At 38.8% G+C, this 19,215-nt stretch overlaps 1 protein-coding gene across 4 annotated transcripts in view; it reads left to right on the top strand.

Moving 5' to 3' along the window:
* Positions 1 to 19,215, top strand: part of STXBP4 (syntaxin binding protein 4) — a 54,802-nt gene that overhangs the window by 20,997 nt on the left and 14,590 nt on the right. For all 4 annotated transcript variants that reach the window (XM_085240275.1, XM_085240276.1, XM_085240277.1 and 1 more), the window contains exons 17-21: positions 770 to 835; positions 5,101 to 5,277; positions 6,902 to 7,018; positions 7,433 to 7,482; positions 7,806 to 7,939. In XM_085240275.1, coding sequence (XP_085096401.1) covers positions 770 to 835; positions 5,101 to 5,277; positions 6,902 to 7,018; positions 7,433 to 7,482; positions 7,806 to 7,939 — 544 coding nt within the window. The remainder of the gene's footprint in view (positions 1 to 769; positions 836 to 5,100; positions 5,278 to 6,901; positions 7,019 to 7,432; positions 7,483 to 7,805; positions 7,940 to 19,215) is intronic.

Below are 19,215 nucleotides of genomic sequence, written 5' to 3'. Positions count from 1 at the left end.
TTCTTCATTCTGTGCACAAAGACTCTTCTCACAAAGAACTTTGTACTGAAATGAAAAAGCCTGGTCTCCAGTGATCAATTTGAAGTACTGGATACTGACCAGGCGTCCTTGAATAGCTGATGTTGAAAGCTGGTAAGGTCAGCTTATGAGAATTGCCCCATTTCTTTTACTTTTCCTGTAAACATCTGTAAGCACTGCCTCAGCGTGAGCATCTCTGTGCTTTTATGGCACTTCTTTTAATAAACTTCTCCAGAGCTTTTAAGCTTCTGGAAATGATGCAGGCTGTGGCAGCACAGCCTGACTACATGCTGCTGGTGTCAGTAGGCAGCTAAAAGAGTGGTCAAACACAATGCTGCAGATATCTTGATGTGAATGCTAGGCTGTGCAGCAAGCTGTTCAAGTGGCAGAGATGTCTTTGTTCTGTGCACTTTCTATGTGGCTGTGCTGCAAGAGGCTTAAAGCGTGTTTTATTTGCATTGCAGGAATATTCAGTGTGTAATCCTCAGATGCTTGAGAAATGTAATGAGTATGACTTTAATGAACCCTGCAAAAACTGTTCTTCATGAATTACAATTTGATTCTGTCCCAGATTTTATGAAAATGTTCAGATTTTATTTTTTTTCCACCAGAATTTTTAAAATCTGTGTGTTTGTGTGTTTATTCGATGTCATTTGTAGAGTGTGTCACCAACTGGAAACGCAGCAGTTGGAATCTAGTTTTGAATACAAGCTATGGCATACTTTATTCATTTATTTATTTGTTTTTACAGGAAGAATTATCAGAATCTCTGAATTTACAGAAGCAGTTAACAGAGGAACTGCAAGTAGTCAAGCAAGTATGCTGAAATTTCTTTAAAATAAAATCACTCTCTCTTGAAATTTGTTTATATCCTGAATTCCAACCGGAGCAACTTCCCTCTTTCCTGCTTCCACCAAACACTTCTGTCAGCTCTCCTCCAAAGCTGCTCCCCTTTCTTCTCTCTTGTACTGCTGCAGGCTTCTTTGCAGGCTCTCAGCTGCATCAGATGCAAAAATTGCAAAATATAATTTGAAAAATCTTTCAGTTCACTGCTATGCAAAGATTAGTTTTACGTTTCTGCTCATTATGTGTTTCTGTTAAGCACCACTGTTGCCACCAAATGCAGGAGAACTGCTTAAAGCTTCCTCCATTAATACTGTGGTGTTACCTTCTCCACAGCAGACCCTGATGAAATAAACCGGATTCTTTTTTGGATGAATTTAAGCAGAAGTACGTTACAGAGGTGCTCCATATGTTTCTGTTCATTAATGGGTACTCAGTTCGTCACTCCGGACTGGAGCTGGTGTCCATCAGTTCAAACTAAAGCCAAGAGAAAGCACAAGCCTGTAAACACAGGTGGTATGGCAGCAGGTCCTCCTCACGGAGCCTCAGCTCACACAGCTGCTCTTGTTGAGAGGGACTTTTAGTAGGACCGGTCAGAAGCAATACCCCTTTTCTACCTGGTGAGGTCCTCATGTTTTCAGTTTTCTGTCCAGTCCTGGTACGTGTCCTAAAGGTGGCTTTGCTGGCAGTGAAGCAGCCCACCAAGGGATAAATACCAACATTTCCTATTGAGGTTCTGAGTAACTGCTGCTGAAAAGGGCCCAGATAGTGAAAGAGAGAAATAATAACTGGTGTGTCATTCCTGCAGTGCTGTTGTTTGAGACCCACTTTGGAGGTAGAGAGAAGGTTTTTTGATGAAAATACAGTTCTGTGTATTCTGCACGTATTTTCAAGTATTTTACGTATAGCTAAACATAAATAGTATATATATGTATATATAAAATTATTACATTTATATTTTTGTAAGTTGATATTGTGTGTATATATATGTCTGAGGTTCAGAACCATTGTTGACAGTGAGATTCATAGTGATACAAAGTTAATAATAATAGGCAATCTAGACTGCCAGTTGTCATTTAATTTATAATGATATACTTCTGGCTTCTTATCTGAACCACTTTTTGAGTCCTCTGACATGTAGGGATTGTTGGAGGTGAGGAAGGGTATGACTTAGGAAAGTGGAAGTGTGCAAATGCTTTCCATTTTTCACTCAACAAGAAACTGAAACTGTTTTGCTGATCTAGGGATGTGTTTTTGGCCTTAAGTTGTGGCTACAGCTAATTAATTTGCATTGAAGGTGCTCAAAGGAGGTAGATCTGTTTCCTAGAGCAAACATGAGGATGCATTTTAGATACGCAGTTTAGATGCTTATCCATATAGAAGTGTAATTGCTGCTCCTTCAGAAATAGAATGGGTACAGTGTCTCTGAGGTGTTTTATTTCAGGAGAAATAATGTGAAAAACAGGTTTTGTGAAAGTGAAAGCACGAGCAACTTTTTTCTTGGTGTACTGAAGCCCACTTCTCACCCTTCCTCCTGCCAGTCCAGAAGCCATAACTTGAATGCTGCCTTTTTTTTTTTTATATATGTATTAAGAAATACATCTTCATTATGACAGGTAGTGGTGTGGTGCAGTCCTTAATGGAAGAAGTCTCAGCACTGAACATTGACTGAGTCAGTGTTGAAGTTACAGCTGCTGAGGGGCTGTTCCCAAAAGATTCTGCAGCTTTCCCAGCCGTGTAGGTATGGCCATTTCAGGGTTTCTGTACCTTTCCTCCCCAGTGTGGTCTTTTGACTTTTGTTCAGTGATTGTGGTGGCTGGATTATTTCTCAGGTAGAACCTGTAAACATTTGAATTAATTAGAGGGAGAAAAACCTGGCATGTAAGAAACCTGCCCCTTGCCTTCTCCATAAGGATTCCATTCTGTTCTGCAGCCTGCCCTTGGCTGTGTTGGTGGCTTTGTGCCACGTTAGGACAAAGGGTTCCATCGAGCATTTATTTGGATAAAATACTTGCAGCTGCAGATCCCGTTTCTGTTATGTCTTCCTTTATGCCTGCAGTCAAAAGGGATGAGATGAAGTGCTGCTGCAGCATGCTGTAGCCCACCTGTTCTCTGTGGTGGATGCCCCTCAGCTCTGTGGGTTAGATCCTATGTCACAGCAGTGCCAACTTCAGTAACTGTAGAACTGGGAAAGCTGATGGCCTCCATCCCTCTGTGCTCCCTGCTGTAGCAAACAGCTCTGGTTTGTCAGAAAATTCTGCTAATTCAGTTCTGGTGTGGATAATCGTTTCCTTGTAATAGAAGAGTCCATTGTTCGTTAATTATTCCTTTAGGTCTTTCATTGTTGAAATCTGGTCATACTTAGTCTGCTATTACGGAGGAATTAATATTCAACAACTGGGTTTCAGAAAAAACAATGGAGGAGTGAAGGCAGTTCTGGGTTATAAGAGATTAAACCTCTATCTCAAGGAAGTCTTATTTCAAAACAAAGACCTCCCTTTTCATTATAGCAGTTCTCCCATGACTTATTTGATATCAGTTTATTTAAATAATTCCCACGTATGCATTTTTAAGATGCTACCCTTTGTGGGGGCCTCTGTGTTCATTTATATTCAGCAAACTTAATACCTTTTCACTTTTCTCTCCAAGAGCCCTTCCCTCACCACGGGCTCACTGCTGGTACCTTTGCTACTGAAGACTATGAAAGCATCATTTGTCATCTGCAGGGCCCACCTTTTCTTGGTGATGAGTCACAGCGTTTCTTACAGCAGCAGGAAAGTCCTGCAGAAGCAGTAGGTTTGATCTCTGCAGATATGGATTGGAACTTCTAAGAAATCCCCTGACTAATTTCAAGGAAAGGGAACTGCTGTGAGCCACGTGCAGGAGGGACGCGTTGTCTGTGCTGTGCCCGTGAGCAGCAGTCAGTCTGTCTGTCTGTCTGTCTGTTAGCCAGCACTGCTCAGCTCCTGGTGCTGTGCTACCAGCTGGCAGCAGGACGAGCTGCCCAACAGAGACACTGCTTTCAGGTCGCCTGTGTTCCCAGGGGCAGATGACAGTCACGTAGGATGCATTGGCCACACCTGATGCTGCTTGTGCTTCTAAAAGAAAATATGTGTATATTTGCTATCAAATTAAAGGGTATTAAAATGTGCCTTTTATATAACGGAAAGATCTTTATATAAAACCTCTGTCATCTGTACTAGTGATACTGCTGTTTGCTACATGTATGCTTACTTCTTTTAATGCTTTATTTTCCAAAGGACCAGAATGTCCCTGGCAATTATCCAAATTGGTATTACGTTGCAAAACCACTGTAAATATGGGGTAGATGGTGTCCTATATATGTCATTCAGATTAGTTTACTTACAGCCTGAAAAAATATAATTGTTTTCTTGGGCTAACAGATTACAGGTTAAAAAACATCTGAAACTGACAGGGGTGGAGCTGGCCATCGTTCTATATGAAAAACATTCAGTCGAAGTGTAGAAAACCTGGCTTGAAGAATATTGCTTGCAAAATAGGCATGTTTCTAAGTTAGGAAACAATGAAATTAAATCTGCCTCTGTAAGCTTAACTGAACTTTCTAGACATTCATACTGTGACACCTGTTAAACATTATATGACATATTTTCCATGAAATTTGAAGTTGAATTTGAGTTGATATGCAGCAGTAAAATGAACTGAGCATTGACAGCATTTACTTTCAGCTGAAACAGAATTTAACAGTTTCTCTTTTCTAATTTTCTACATATATTTCTAGATAAATTTTATGTGACACTGTTCTTGGTAATGCAGAATAACAAGAGCAGGAACTGGGCAGGAAAGCACTTACTTAAAGAGCAGCTTGGACTGAAGGGTTGCATCTGGAATCCACCTGCATGATGTGCAAACTCAGGCAGTAATAGTGAAGTATGTAGCAACATCATTAGAAGGACTTCACCTCCTGCAGAAGCAATGGACAAATTAACAGCTTTGAATACATTTCCATATAAAACCTTTCATTCAATTGGATTTCAAGTAATCATAGAATTGATGATGTAATTCATCGGGAATGTTATCTCTCTATAAAAACCTGATGTAAAAATAAGGAAGTGGATCTGTGAACCAGAAGAGGTAGCCCTAACATGAACCACGATGCTTTTAAGCAAAATTTGCACATTTAAAAAAAAAACAAAAAAAAACACCACTTTTGTTATTAGCAGGAGTTGTAACTTTTCAATTAAATTGTATCATCTCTAGGAAGCCAAGGCAGCTGTAGAGGAGGCAAGAGCCCTGCGAAGCAGGATTCATCTTGCAGAAGCTGCACAGAGACAGGCGCGCGGAATGGAGATGGACTACGAAGAAGTAATTCGCCTGTTGGAAGCTGAAATAGTGGAGCTGAAGGCTCAGCTCTCTGATCACTGTGGCCAAAATAAAGTAAGCAGAGCAGTCTCCTGTCATAGTTACCATGGTTTCCTTGCTGTTGTCATGTATCTTGTTTTCATTTTCTTTTCATCTGCTTTGCTAAAGTAGGTCACTGTTTGTCTTGTATTATTCAATAACTGGAATGATTTGTAGTGAGGGGGATAATGTGAAGTGCATGAGTCTTCCTTTATCCAGACATCTTTGGGCTGGAAAAACAGGAGCTGGAAGCACATGTGGGCCACAGGTCACCATGGTACATCTCGAGCATTAGAGCAGGAATAGTTTCTGCTATGTAGACAGCAGCTATAAAGATGATGCACGCATTTGTTTGCCTTTGTACCTATGTAAAAGTTACCTGGATATTTTTTTATACTTGTTAGATTAATGTTATAAAATCCAGTACTGTTCTTAAGTACGTGTGGATTTAATCAAGAAAATTTAAATTTCAATTTAAATGATACTAAGTCGTCTGCCAGTAAAATTTCCTATAATTTCTTAATTGAGCCTCATATTTTAAAACTACTTCCTTTCCAGTGAATCATTTCAAAGTATGCTGAGGAGTAAAAATATTGGAGATGCTTTTTAAATACATGGTTCAAACAAGTGCAAACAGGTTGGCATGTGTGTATTTGCCTTCTTTTTCTCATGAAAAATAGATGTGCTTAAGAATTAATGGTGAAGGAGATTTAATGAACTGCTGTCTTTTTTCACGGTGAGAATTAATTCAATATTAAAAGGTTTTAATAAGATAAAACTGACCCCTGTGGTGAACAAGCTTACGGAGGAGCAGCACAGGAAATGTGTGTAACTCCCAGGGAGAAATTCCCCTCATCTGATGGTGTGTGTGATGAGTCACCGCCTTTCCAAACATCAGGGTGAAATACCCACATGCACAGCTAAAGGCGGTGCCTATGTTGTGAAAAACAGTGTTTCTTAGCTGAGAATTTGCTCTATCGAATAATGTTGTAGTGCTCTTTGTTATAGTTTCCACGTATGTAAGTAGGAGGCATTACTTTTGGGCAACCTACGTACATATGACAACTTTTCTTGCGGTGTTGTCAAGTGAACAGTTCCAAGGACTCGGGAGAAAACCCTGAGCCTTCAGCACCTGACCTCATGAGTGAGACTCAGTGGTGCTGGGCTCACACTGTCTGAAGCTGAAGGAGAGGAAGGATGAATAACTCAGATCGATAGCTTATACAAGCGCATGTAGAGAAATCCCGGGGGGTAATTTTCAATATGATATGCCATAATTGCTCTGTTGGCCAAAGGATGTACAGACGCAAACCAGAGGACCACAACTCTTCACACATTGGCAATTTGTGGCACCCTGCTGACAGGTCCTGCCAGCGTCAATTCAGCACTATTCATCCGTTCATGAATCAGTACAGAGCATCCTAAGTTTCAGCCCATCACTGCTGTCAGCTTCCAGTCTGACTTTACCTTGATGTGACACCCGGGAGCTTATTTACCAGCAGCTCAGGCATTACCTACCTGAGCAGGTATGGGTAGGAAACATAAGGTGTAAAACATTTCAGACATCCATTTTAATCCACACCTTTTACCTTTGTGAGCCACAGAAGCAAATGATGAAAACAAAAGCCTTAAACTAGCATATACCAAACATCTTTTCCAGGATAGCATCCAAGATTTGAGAAAGAGGGTTACTGTTCTTGACTGTCAGCTGCGGAAATCGGAGTCGGCCAGGAAGAGCTTTGAGGTGGCTACTGAAAAACTGCTACAATTCGTAGAGGTAACTGTGCCACTGCACTGTTCTATTTGGAAAAGCTGTGTGTTGATGTTGCTGAGGAGTAAAGCTGAATATAAACTGCAGCTTGTAGAAACCGTTCCCCAGATTGATGCACCGTGCTGGAAATAAAGGTGCTGTAGAAGTGTTCTTGTAGGAATGTGCTTTGTCTCTTCATCTCGCTGTACATGGAGTCAATGAAACTGGTCAGATTTCTTAAATGTATTTTTCACAAGCATACTGATTTCTGTGAAATACTCCAGAGGAAGAAGGCAGAAAAATGGTATTTAGTAATGTTTTGAAATGCTATAACAGAAACAAATAACATTATGAAGTACAGATCAGAGCCCACGTGCCAAAGATCTGACTTTCCTGACTGCGCTGATTTATGAGCTGTTAACTTCTTACTGTGGCCAACAGGTTGTGCATGAAATGCTTTCCGAAAACTCTCCTTCCTCAGCTGTTCTGAGGTAAGCAGATCTGAGCTGTTATTCACACAGATATTGAAAAATAATCTACTCTTGTCTCTAAAAATTGTCTTGTATTTTTTCCTGTAGTTTTCTGTTGTATGTTTCTGAATGCTGTTATACTCAATGCGGGGGTGGGAAATTAAATATGTTGTTTTATTTTAACTTTCCTAAAAGCCTTTGTTATGCAGACAGAACTAGTTCTGAAACAAACTTATGCTTGATGATACTAATGATTTTTTCATAGAATGACACTCAAGCTTTACTTTATTGAAAGAAACCTTTGCTCATCTTACAAATAAATGCTTTTTCTCCCCTTCTTTTAGTGGCAGAAGGACACCACTGTCTTCTAAAGCCCTTCTTGCCCGGCTGGGGAGGATTGGACCAACAGTTACCACAACTCTTGCAGCAGAAGCCAGAGACCTTGCCAAGTCCGTCCGTGCCATTCTGGAAGTAAACTGTGAGTAAGAGTGCATGCCTGTGTGTGTGTACACTTGTATACATCCACATAAATACTTCATTTCTTTCATTAAATTTTGGAGCTTTAGCATCTTGCTCAGTAATTGAGCATAATGAGTTTCAGCAGTCACCTCGTTTGTTTTTTCCCCAAGTGTGGAAAGAGGCTCCTGAGTATGGATTCTGTTCCCATTGTGCTCAGGGTGTGGTGTGGGTATGGTTACCAGAATGCAGTGTCTTTCAGAATGACAGAAGACCTACAAAAGCAGGCAAGGGGCTGCTGCTCCTATCCTGTCAGTGTTTCCAGCCCTAACCTTACCAGAACATTATCTCCTACAAGTGCATTGTTCTCTCATGGTCGTTTTGGTGGCTTTTTTATTGTCTGTCTCACCCAGAAGAATTTATTCACTGTATTATTTTTTCATTTGATTCTGAGACTACAGAGCTGCCTTCATTCTGGTGGCTTAAGATTCAATCAGTACTTCTTTGGAAAGATGCAGAAAGTAGAATGATGAAAAACTTTTATACGTCTGGAGTTACGAGTGTTCTTCCTTCTTAATGCTCTTAAAACATACAAGCATTTTTTCCTTAATTTTAAGCAGATATCATGGGACAGTTCATTGCATAAAGGTCACCAATGTCATCTGGGTGTAGTAGTAATTACCCTACTTAAGTAAATTAGATGTATTTGCTAATTCACTGAGTCATGTAACAGATAATAGTGTGACTTCTTCAGAAATAAATAGTATAAACAACAAAAAAGTAAATAAGACTTTAACAGTGCTGTGAATGATAATGAAGTCAGGGAGTTTTTTGGAATCTTTAAATATTTTTCTAGGAAAACGCAGGGGGCATTTCCTTGTATTATTTCTGTTAGCATGGATGTTGTTTTGGTGGTCTGGCAGTTTGGTAGCAGCGGATCCAGTTTTTGCATTTGCTCTTTTTCCTTTGCCTTTTGCACATACTCTTTGCTTTTGAGTTAATAACAGTGGCCAGGAGGGAGGGGAATTTGTTTTCCACCAGTGACAATGGAAATGTTCTGTCACATTAAGTTATTTCTATCACACGGTACAGGAAATCATGCAAGGAAAACTTTTAGTCCTAAATGCAATTGAATTCTACCATGTGGTTGTCAAACATAACAGGTAGGACACGTCAGAAAGCTCTAGAGCCACAGCAAGGATCCCTTCTATGAACCTGTAAGTTAAAAACAGCTCTGCAGAGAAGGATTTAAAGATTGAACGTCATCCTTCTGAGTTCATTCTCATTTGGAGAGCATTACAGATAGACTTGGGATGTGATGAGCTTGTGTATGAGATTAAAGCTTTAAAGCTTTCCTCTCTCAAAGAAAAGAAAAAAAAAAAAAAGACAAATAGTTACAGCAGATAACTGTCTACTGGCATTCTGTCTGCAGCCTTCTAGGCCAGATTCTTACAACACATTCTCTGTGTGATCTTCTGATTTCTTGCAGATGTGCTGTCCTAAAAAGGGCTCTCATGTATGTAGCATTTCATAAGTATCATACGTTAAAGAAAAAAGGACTGTAGACACTACTTAGAAGACTTCCTTTTTATCCAGACAAGTGCCTCCAAATTAAAATTTGTTATTGAGTTCTTACAGAACTGGATTGAATATTTCTGAGACTGCTAAGTGGGTAAAAATCTACTGCTGGACATTCGTCATTATACACTTTAATTTTTACTTTATTTACAATAGATGTGAAACACGTCTAGGTGTAGAAATGAAAACTGATTTCCCTGTTAAAAATCATCCTTGACATCCAGGACAAAATGGCATGTGCATGAGCTAGCTCACAGAGTGACCTCTGTTGCACAACAGTATCACATTTTGCCTCGGGGAAGAGGTTTAAGAAGTTCAGTGTATTCTTGAAAATCTCCAAGTCCACATTGCCTTGTCTGTAATGATGCTGCAGAGCAGTGTTCAGCTTGGTAGGTTGAATGACAGCTATGTGATGTCAGTTTGGTGATTTAAGCCAGGATTGTGTATAAAACAAACAAAACCAAACCCCTTTGTTTTACAGTGCTTACAACTACAGGATCCTCCAGATCCAGAAATGCAAATCAGAGTAATGAACAGAATAATCAAGCACGTCTCTTGAAAGATTCATTCTTCATCTTCCTGAGAGGCTGTTAGCTATTTTTAGGCAGTAAGTCTTGGGAGGCCTAAAGGCCTTGCAGAGTAATACCATCTCCTTAAGACACAAAGAAAATTACTTTCATCTTACAAAGGATCATAATGCCTCAGCAAGGGAACCGTAACATTTAAAAGTAGTTCCTGCTGCACATAGTAGTCCATATGGTAAAGATTATGCTAAAAAAAAAAAAAAAATTGAGAAAGCAACTTCTTTTCTGTTGCAAAATTTAAAAAGAAATATACTTGCTACTGATAATGGCAAAAATCTGATTAGCTCTGGAACATACTTATCTCTTCATACAATAGCAGACAGTGAGCATTTTGAAATGTTCAGCAGAATAACACAGCATTTAAGTATTCTGACTGCTAATTTCCTCATCCTGCCTCTGACTTTTCTATTAAAAAGTACAGTCTTGTCCTTGTTGATATAATCCCAACCATCAGTATCTGTTACGTGCTCAGAAGCCTGCTTCTCTGATCACAGGCACTAAAGCAGCATATCTTGAACTATTTCTTGACATCACTTTCCTTTAATCTCCTTTCCTGCCTGGGATCTGGCTGTCATTGGAAGTTCACTAAAAGTATCTCCAAAATCATAGCTTACAAAAATCCTGCTGCCCTGATTGATATTGATCTTTCTAGATACCACAGTAGGCATTATGCATTTGCTTATGAAGATCCTACAGGCAGAAGTTCAGTTGCCCACTTTTTGCATTCATTTTCCTTGTACTGATTGCACATAAAAAGAAGGCAGTGGGCAGAGCTGGTGGTCAGCAGCCGTGGGTGTTTGTTCTCTTGGTAGTTAAGTTGCTGTTACTTTCTGGACCACAGATGAAGTCTTACATCTCATATGGAATCCCTCAATTTCTTCTGTTTACTTTTTACACTACATTATGGTAAGTTGCCAACGTAGCTCCATGTTTAGCAAGCTGTTAGTTGTCCCTTCTCATTCCTTTGACACGGTTTTAAGTTGGTGGCAGAGCTACAAGGAAAAGTAGCAAGTCTTCTCAAACAGCAGTTGCTAATTTGAGAATAGTTAATACTGCTAAATATTCATGTTCCTTTTAATTATACATTACAGCCTTGGTGTATTTATTACAATAAAATTAATGCCATATACTTTATTAGTTTTGTTCTTAAAATTAAGGATATGGCAGTGGTGTGATTTTGTACAGCTATTTGGCATAGCTGATGGGGAAAGTTGTGGAGAAGTTAATAGGTAAGCACTGGATGTTTCCCCCGCCTTTTTGATTTAGTGCATTGAGATCTAGATGTAATTGCAAGACAGGCATGCTGTGGCTAACTTGACTCTTATTAATTAGCACAGTGGTATTAAAGATGCATTTGCAGAGACCAAATATCAAAATTCTTCTCTTCCATTGACCCCATGAATATTTTCAGATTGCTGGTACTTGCTCATGCTGCTATCTTTTTATTTTTTCAGTGTCAGAGCAAGAAAATAATTCCCTGTGAGGTATCTTTCTAGGGACACTTCTGCATTAGGAGGACAGCATAGCTTTAATATACTTCCAGCTAATAAACTCAGTGTGTACCTTTTCTTCCTGACTGAAAGAGCTGCTTGAGAAAGAGCAGCATAAGAACAACTGAAGAAATAACTGTATATTCACTGTTCTGGTAAGGCCATAAATATTTCAGTGAGTTACTCAAATCAGAAATGAGGAGACCTATTACATTATACAACGTACATCCTTAAAGCATCTATACAGCTCCCATTGTTTTTGACTAGCAAAAGTGGTGATCTTAAAATCTGTGCTGTGTGCTTTAAAAGTATAGAGGTTACATTTGTTAATTAGCAGCACTGGTATTCTGGTGTCCTGCTTTTCTTGATAGAAAACAATGCTCATTAAGTAAATACCTGAAATTAAAAGCAGTGTCTATAATGTTAAATAAATAAATAAGCCTAGTGAGGCCACGTTGGGGTTTAATGGTTGATTAGAAAGGCAGCAGACAGCAAAAGCACTCAGTTTTACTTCTGGGTTTTCTCTTCAGTTTTAATGTGATTGATAGGGTGTGTGTTGAGGTGCTATCTTGCAACCTAAAAAAAGCCACAAAGCCTGTTTCTTTGGCCAGGATGGATTTGATTTTACAGTAAATATTTGGAAGGAGACAAGTGAAGACTTGTTTGGTACATAACGTAATGCACATGTATTACTTCTGTGAATATGAGGTATAAAAATGCCTTGTGAATGGGAAGCAGAAGAAATGTCTATATGTAATGTAAATCACACAGAAGCTTCCAAAACTAGCACTCAGAAAGCACTTGGAATAGTACCAGTGAATCTGAAAACATATGGCTAGAAAGAATCTCCAGCAATTAGGTAGAGCACCTGCCTGCCTTCAGCAATTACACCTACGTGAATCCAGCCAGGTGTTTGTCAAACATATTCTACTTTCTGGCTTTTCTAGACAAACGATTCCCGTGCTTAATTATCGTTGCCATTAGGAGGCTTTTCCTTTGGCCTAAATCCTCCTCATTGTGGTTTAAGTCCATTGCTGCTTTTCTTCATCCCAGTGGTTATTGAAAACGTCCTAGTATGTTCCTCTTTGTGGTACCTTTTAATATATTTGAAGATATTTCACCACTGAATTTTCTGTTCCCAAAATAAGCCACTAATAGCAGTTTGCTCATTTTTTGCTCACAAAGCTCGTCTTCTGGCTGTTTTATCACTCTTTTGTTTCTCTGGATTCTTTCCAGTTCATCAACATTGCATTATGCTATGTAATTGAGACCTTCCTATGGGAAATAAAATGGACTAATTGGTTTGTTTGCTTAAAGATATAGCATACAGGCTCTTAGACTGGTACACGTGTTCCTCTTCCCAGATAGTTTCATTTTATTGACTAACATGAAGTTGGTGCTTTCCTGGGCTTCCGTGGCCTCTTCTCCTGAACCAAGGGCCAGCCAGACCTACCTGTGTTCTTGTACCAAGGGCAGTACTTTGCTTTTAGTCCTTACTGAGTTACACCTCTGTTTGTGTTTTGTTTTATTTTTTCAAACTACTGATCCAGTTAGTCAAGACCTTACAGAATTCTAATCCTGTTTTTTAATGCCATTTCAAAGAAATGTCTGTTCACAGATGGTTTTCAAATTGTGAGTTATACCTGCACTTTCCTGTCATGGACTAAAACCACATTTTGTTGTAAGTGAGGAATAATGCTTTCACCTAACTGGTCTGTCTTGTTGATATTCTTACAGGATCTACAAATTAGACCCACAGGTTTAAATTCATGTCCAAGAATCAGAATATTCCAAATTGCAGTTACGTACAAGCAGGGAAGCTACATAAAAGGTGATACTTAGAAGGACAGAATAATTTTATTGTCTGTTCACATTAAAAAAAACTATTTAAAGTATCATGAAGTGATACTTTAAAGCAAGTATGTGAACAAATTGCTAGCTAATTTACTGGTGATTGAACATGTATTTTATTCCCAGTGTTTCACAGCAATGAGAAAGACAATTCAATGTGTAAAGCCTGTATTTAAGAGTCCTTTAATGTGACCTAGATTTTAGAACTCTGTTCCTGCTGCTAGAAAAGCAATTCATTCCTTTTCCATTCACTTACCTTTAATGAGAAAAGATGAATCAGCTTTTGAATAGGCACTGTCTGTACTGACTTTCTAATCAAAACATTTTAATAATGAAAAACAAGTAAGTGATATTATTATACCTTAAAATGCAGATGCTCTAACAAGATTAGGACAGACTTGTTAAGTAAATTTCCAGCATCTCTGATAAGAAGACTTCGTTAAGGAACAAATCTTTAAAAGTCTTTGCACGTGTTCAGTTCATACTGTGACCCAGCTATGAAAAAATTAAGTGACTTAGTGCCTCTTCCCATACTTGTTCTCAGTAACTATGGAAACTACAGTCAAAACTCCGTAGAATCAACAGCTGTGCTGGATGGTAGGTACTTCCTAAGTTCCCTCGTCTTAATTTCTGTTGACATAATGATTAGAATTTTTTTTACGTGTATTAACAATTAGTTACAGTACAAAGTCCTTGACATGAGGAAGAAGAAAACAGAAATACTTCTCAGTTTTGTAGCATGTAAATTGCTCCCAGTCGAAGAAGTCAGAGACAGGAACAGAACCCATATGTTCTCAATTCCAGATCGTGTCTCAAACTCCAGGCTGTTTTTGACCCACCAGCACAGGTCAGCCCAGGATGCTGGTTGTCAGGAGAGGGGGGTGCCCAGATGTCTGGGGTGCATGTGTCTGCACACCAATCAGGGAGTAACTATCTCCTTATTTCAGGTACCAAAAAATTAGGTCATCGTTACAGCAGGAAGCACAACCAAAGCTGTTTGTGCAGTTAATGCTGAATTAATTTTCCATTGCTGTACAGTTAGGAGCACCCTGAGAGTGGATTAATGCTGGTGGAGGGGGTTCCCTTTGCTTGGAATGTCAGTGCATGCTGAAGCCATCGGTGCTCATCTTGTATAGGAGGGGCAGTGTGCTGCTCTGGCAGTTCCTTCAGTTGGCACTTTTTTTTCACTTCAGTAGGTAGGAGTGAGAAGCTGAGGGCTAGCAGAGTTACTTAGACATACATGGTATCTGTGGTGCACAAATGTGAAAATTGAAATGGAAAGAGGCACAGAAGAAGTTGATTGCCTAGAGTGGAATTGGAAGACTTCAAAAGTGTGTTTTGAGAATTTGCAATAGCAAAACATAAGCTTGGTGCTTATGAAGGAGACCCAAATGAGGTACAAAATATACATAAGTCTCGTACTAAATCTGTCATCTCATCCCATGAAGCATGTATATCATGAAGGGGGAAGTTGCAGGTGGTGATTTTGGCTCCTATTAGTGGTTGGTACAATTATTATGTTGGAATCTTTCACAAATAGGATAAAATAAATATGCTAATTTTGGTACACAGTGAATTAGTGAATTTATTTTTCTTCAGATTTATTATGGAAAAAAAGCATCTATCCTAGTTTCTAGGAACATTTGACATAACTGTTATACTGGTCCTGAAGTCACGTCTGTCTATAAATAAAACCCTTCTTCTACTCAGGTGTAGTCACAGTGGCTTTAGTAACAGGCTGAATGGGTGCTGTTTTAATGTATTCTCACAGTTCTTGCTTCATAACAAAAAAGTATTTATTACTTACTTTGGTCCATACTTACTGTGGAGCTCAGCAGAAAGTAGTTGTGTGTCTCAAATTGTAGGTGGTACATGCCAGCCCCTGCATGGTTTAATTTCATCATCAGTGCATAAAAGTAAGATATTGCTTAGCAATAAAGGCATATCAGGTAATAGTATTACTTTTTAAATCTCAGACAATTTCTGTCCAATTCTAATTTTAGGCTTTTTCATTTGTTACCAATGAACTCTTTCTAACTAAACTTATATTTAAGAAATGCGTCAGGGAGCGGTGCGAGATGACAGTGATGGAAGTGGGTGGGTGGCACAATAGATGGTGACGGGAGGATTTGATCCAGCGAGGAGGGGAGGAGACAAATGAATTCCAGAACAGAGGGAGTAGTAACCAGGGGAGCAAGAGAAAGGGAGGCTGTGGAAAAAAGAAATGATTCGGAGCAGGTCTGTGCACTGAAGCATTCCAGGCTGTTCCTACTAAGTCCTGCATGCCTTGTGTGCAGAGGATTGGCTTTTGAAGTCAGAATGCGTTATTCCACATTAGTGAAATTAGCTGGAAGAGGACAGCGCTGACTTAGTACAAGAATGTACTCGAGAGAGCACTTCACTTCTATGAATTTAGCTTTTTTAGCCTGGGAACGAACTTAGGAGCCAGTATTAAAATATAATGTATGTAAGGACATGGTGCAGATTTCTTCCCCAGCTATGGCCCATTTCTCTGATAGTACAGTAACTATTGTGTGTTGTGAAAATAATACTGTGTTCTTAACTGATCACAAACAGACAGTCATGTTAATAGTGAATACAAGAAATAAAGAGCTTATGGTTTTCAGTGTACGTTATTAAATAATGCATGTTTTCTAGAAGGTTTCTCATTACAAAAATAATCAGTATTATTTTAAATTCCTTTCATGTTGGAATTTCAGGGAATGCAGTCTCTCTTGGGCATTCTGCATGCTTAAGAGACGTTCTCAGTTTCTTACCAATAGTTGGTGCAGATGCACAGGATCAGGCCAGTGCCTAGCTAATGGCATGGCTGGATCGTCAGTGTTCCCTCTGGGCTAAAAGGATTTATCCAAAGGTCAGTGGTTTTCTGTCAGTTGATAATGGCTTATGTGCCTTAGCTTGTTCTCACAAAATAAGCGTCTTGTACAGCATACCTTAGAAGAACAGCATCCATTGCTGAAGCAGACAGACTCAGTACGGCTCAGTTATTTGCTGTAGTCTTTCCATTCCTTCAAAAAGGAAGTCAGAATATTTTATAGTGATGTTACTGCACAGTGTGGTGACTTCTGCTGCTTCTGCATAATTGTGTTTTGTTGTATGCATCTGATTGCATCAGCTAAGCAGAAGCAAGCATTGTATTGCCTTAATTAAGAGTGGTGTGCTTATTTTTCATTACACTACTAATCTCCTGCATAAAAACAGGCCTCAGCTAGACTGTTGACTTCTCTTTTTAATTACAGTATTAATAATTGGATCCTACAGAATGTAAAACTGTATTTAAATAGAGAATATTAATAGTTAAAAAAAAACATGCATTTTTTGTTTTAATAGCATTCAGCTTCTGAAGGGATACTTTTTTTTTTTTCTTAATGATGTTTCAGGAATGTGATTCTTTATCCATCTTGAAGGCACTATTAGTAACCTCAGTGCCTGGATGGCTATTGCTGAACTTAAGAGTTGCATTCTAGGAAGAATTTGTTCAAATTTGGATTTCCTAATTCCTAAGCTAGGGAAAAAAGTACACCTACAGTAATGTCTGATCCCTGGTACTGAGCAGAGGTCATTCAGTCTTGTTTCCTGAAATAAGCCATCTGACTGACCATTGTTCATATCTTAACATTTCCATTGTATCCATGCTGTTTCCGACAACTGTACCAACTTCTTCGAGGACAATTATTAGAACAAAACCACTTTTAATAGTTCATAATTTCAAAATTACCAGAAAATCTTAAAGTTGATCATATAAGCCAGTGTTCCAGTAAAAACAAGACCTTTCTAACCTTTCACCATGTGATTTTTTTTTTTTTTTTTTTATAACTCCTAGTACCTAACTACCATTCAGTGCAGTGCATTTGTCTCAGTAAGAGATGAATATGTTTGCTGACATAGGTGGGTCAGTATCATCTGATTAATACGAAATGGAAGGCACAAGGTCATCTTTCACCATGTTCTGTGTAGCCAAAATAAGAACAGTATTTTTCCTAAAGCTTGGTTTCTAGGAACACTGCTGACTGGAGACAAGCCACCCTGCCAACCATACTCTAAATTAGCATAAATTTCAATTGTCAGTATTTCCCAGATGTCTCCACTTGAAAACTACTGACTCCATCTTTGTTTTATTAAATCATCACAAACAAAAGAAGAAAAAAATAATTTATTTAGAATTGAATTTGATATGTGAAAGACAAGAATTGAATGTCCCCTTAAAATATTAGTCATAAAATAGAGTCCATTTGTTTGTGGGAAAAGCACTTGAAATGCTCTAAAGAATAAAATGTCACACAAACAAATGCCAGAAGTGCATACTCTCTTCTGGAAGCTGTTTTCCTGGACCTCTAACTGTTTTTATAGTTAACTTGCAAATAAGCACTAAAATGTAGCGTATATTATTGGCAGCCTCAAAACAAAGAGCCATTTTATGCCTGAGCCCTGCTGACCACGCTTGACAAACAGGGATGAATATTCCTCCACAAATTTTTGCCTTAGCTGTGCCAAATAGCGTAACTCACACAGGAGTTCCTCTGCCAGTCCTGCATCACTGATGTCTCCAATCTATCTGGGATATTCCCATATTCCAGTAGCACTCAGGAGTCTGAGACCAGACATCAGATGACCAGCAAGTTGGGTCTTTGGCTTTCAGTCTCCTTTGCATGGCCTAGATAGCTCAAAGAGAAGAGCCAGAGGCATTGGAGATCCTAACTAATGAGTTTTGCATGACTACTGAGGCCATTAGAAGAAGGTTTGAGTGTGAATAAGCACATATTGCTGAATAGCTGGATGTTGGAAAGAAATCAGAATTTATCCAAAGATTGAGAAAACTATTTAATGGTGTCCTTCAGGAAACTTTTTCTAACAGATGTACTTTTAACAGATAATTACTATTTCTTCAGAAACTTCATCATTTTGGAGAATTGTAATATTAAATATAAATTGCAAGGAGGTAGTTGAATAATAGTGAACAGTAAATTTTTGATCCATTCTTACTATAGTCTGTGAATCTCTTTATTTCCGTAAGTAATTTTGTCATCAGAAAATAATAAAACCAAAATATTTTGGACTGCACTATTTATTCATTAGGGAAATAACTCTCTTTAGATTCAGCTGAATGCTTGTGCTGTAGTACCTGCTACTATTAGTCTCATCTGCTGTTCTCCACATTTCCTGTCCTACAATTGTACTTAGTGAAGAACAGGAATAATATTTCTGCACTACTTACAGGTTTGATAACTGCCCAGTAAAATGAGGTTCCCCCTATATTCTCTGCTTTCCTCCTTGCTCGTTTAGTGATGTACCTTTGATGATGTAGTGTGCATCTTTTGTTCCAGGAGAGCTATCCTGAGGCATGAGGAATGGTACATGGGCAGAATCTTCCATTTCTTTCACCCTGCACAAGTTTATAATTTGGCCTTAAGTTTATTGTTCTATTTAGTGAGATCAGCCAACTATCAATGCGTTTTTTTGTCCTGTTGAACCAAAGAAGTAAACAAGATCACTGAGATCCACACTTCATGTAGTAGCAGAAAAAAATTTGGTTAGCCTCAGGGTTTCACTCCCTCTCTGCCTTAAGCAGTGGGAACTTTATACAGCGGTTATTGCAGCAGGCATCTTGCAGCTGAGAAGGCAAGCAGTCACCATGCATACTGCCCTGCTGCTCTGTAGCAGCTGCAGCAGTACTGGCACATACAACAGCGAGCAGTTTGTTGTTTTTCTTTTTTGCATAAAATTATATGCTTTTCCTTTGCATTAAGCCTAACTAGATGCATACATTCTGAACC

This window comes from Meleagris gallopavo, chromosome 20, assembly GCF_905368555.1.
Source record: "Meleagris gallopavo chromosome 20, MGAL_WU_HG_1.1, whole genome shotgun sequence".
Classification (NCBI taxonomy): Eukaryota; Metazoa; Chordata; class Aves; order Galliformes; family Phasianidae; genus Meleagris; species Meleagris gallopavo.
The sequence above is the reverse complement of the archived record's forward strand: the minus strand, read 5'-3'. Positions and strand labels throughout refer to the sequence as shown.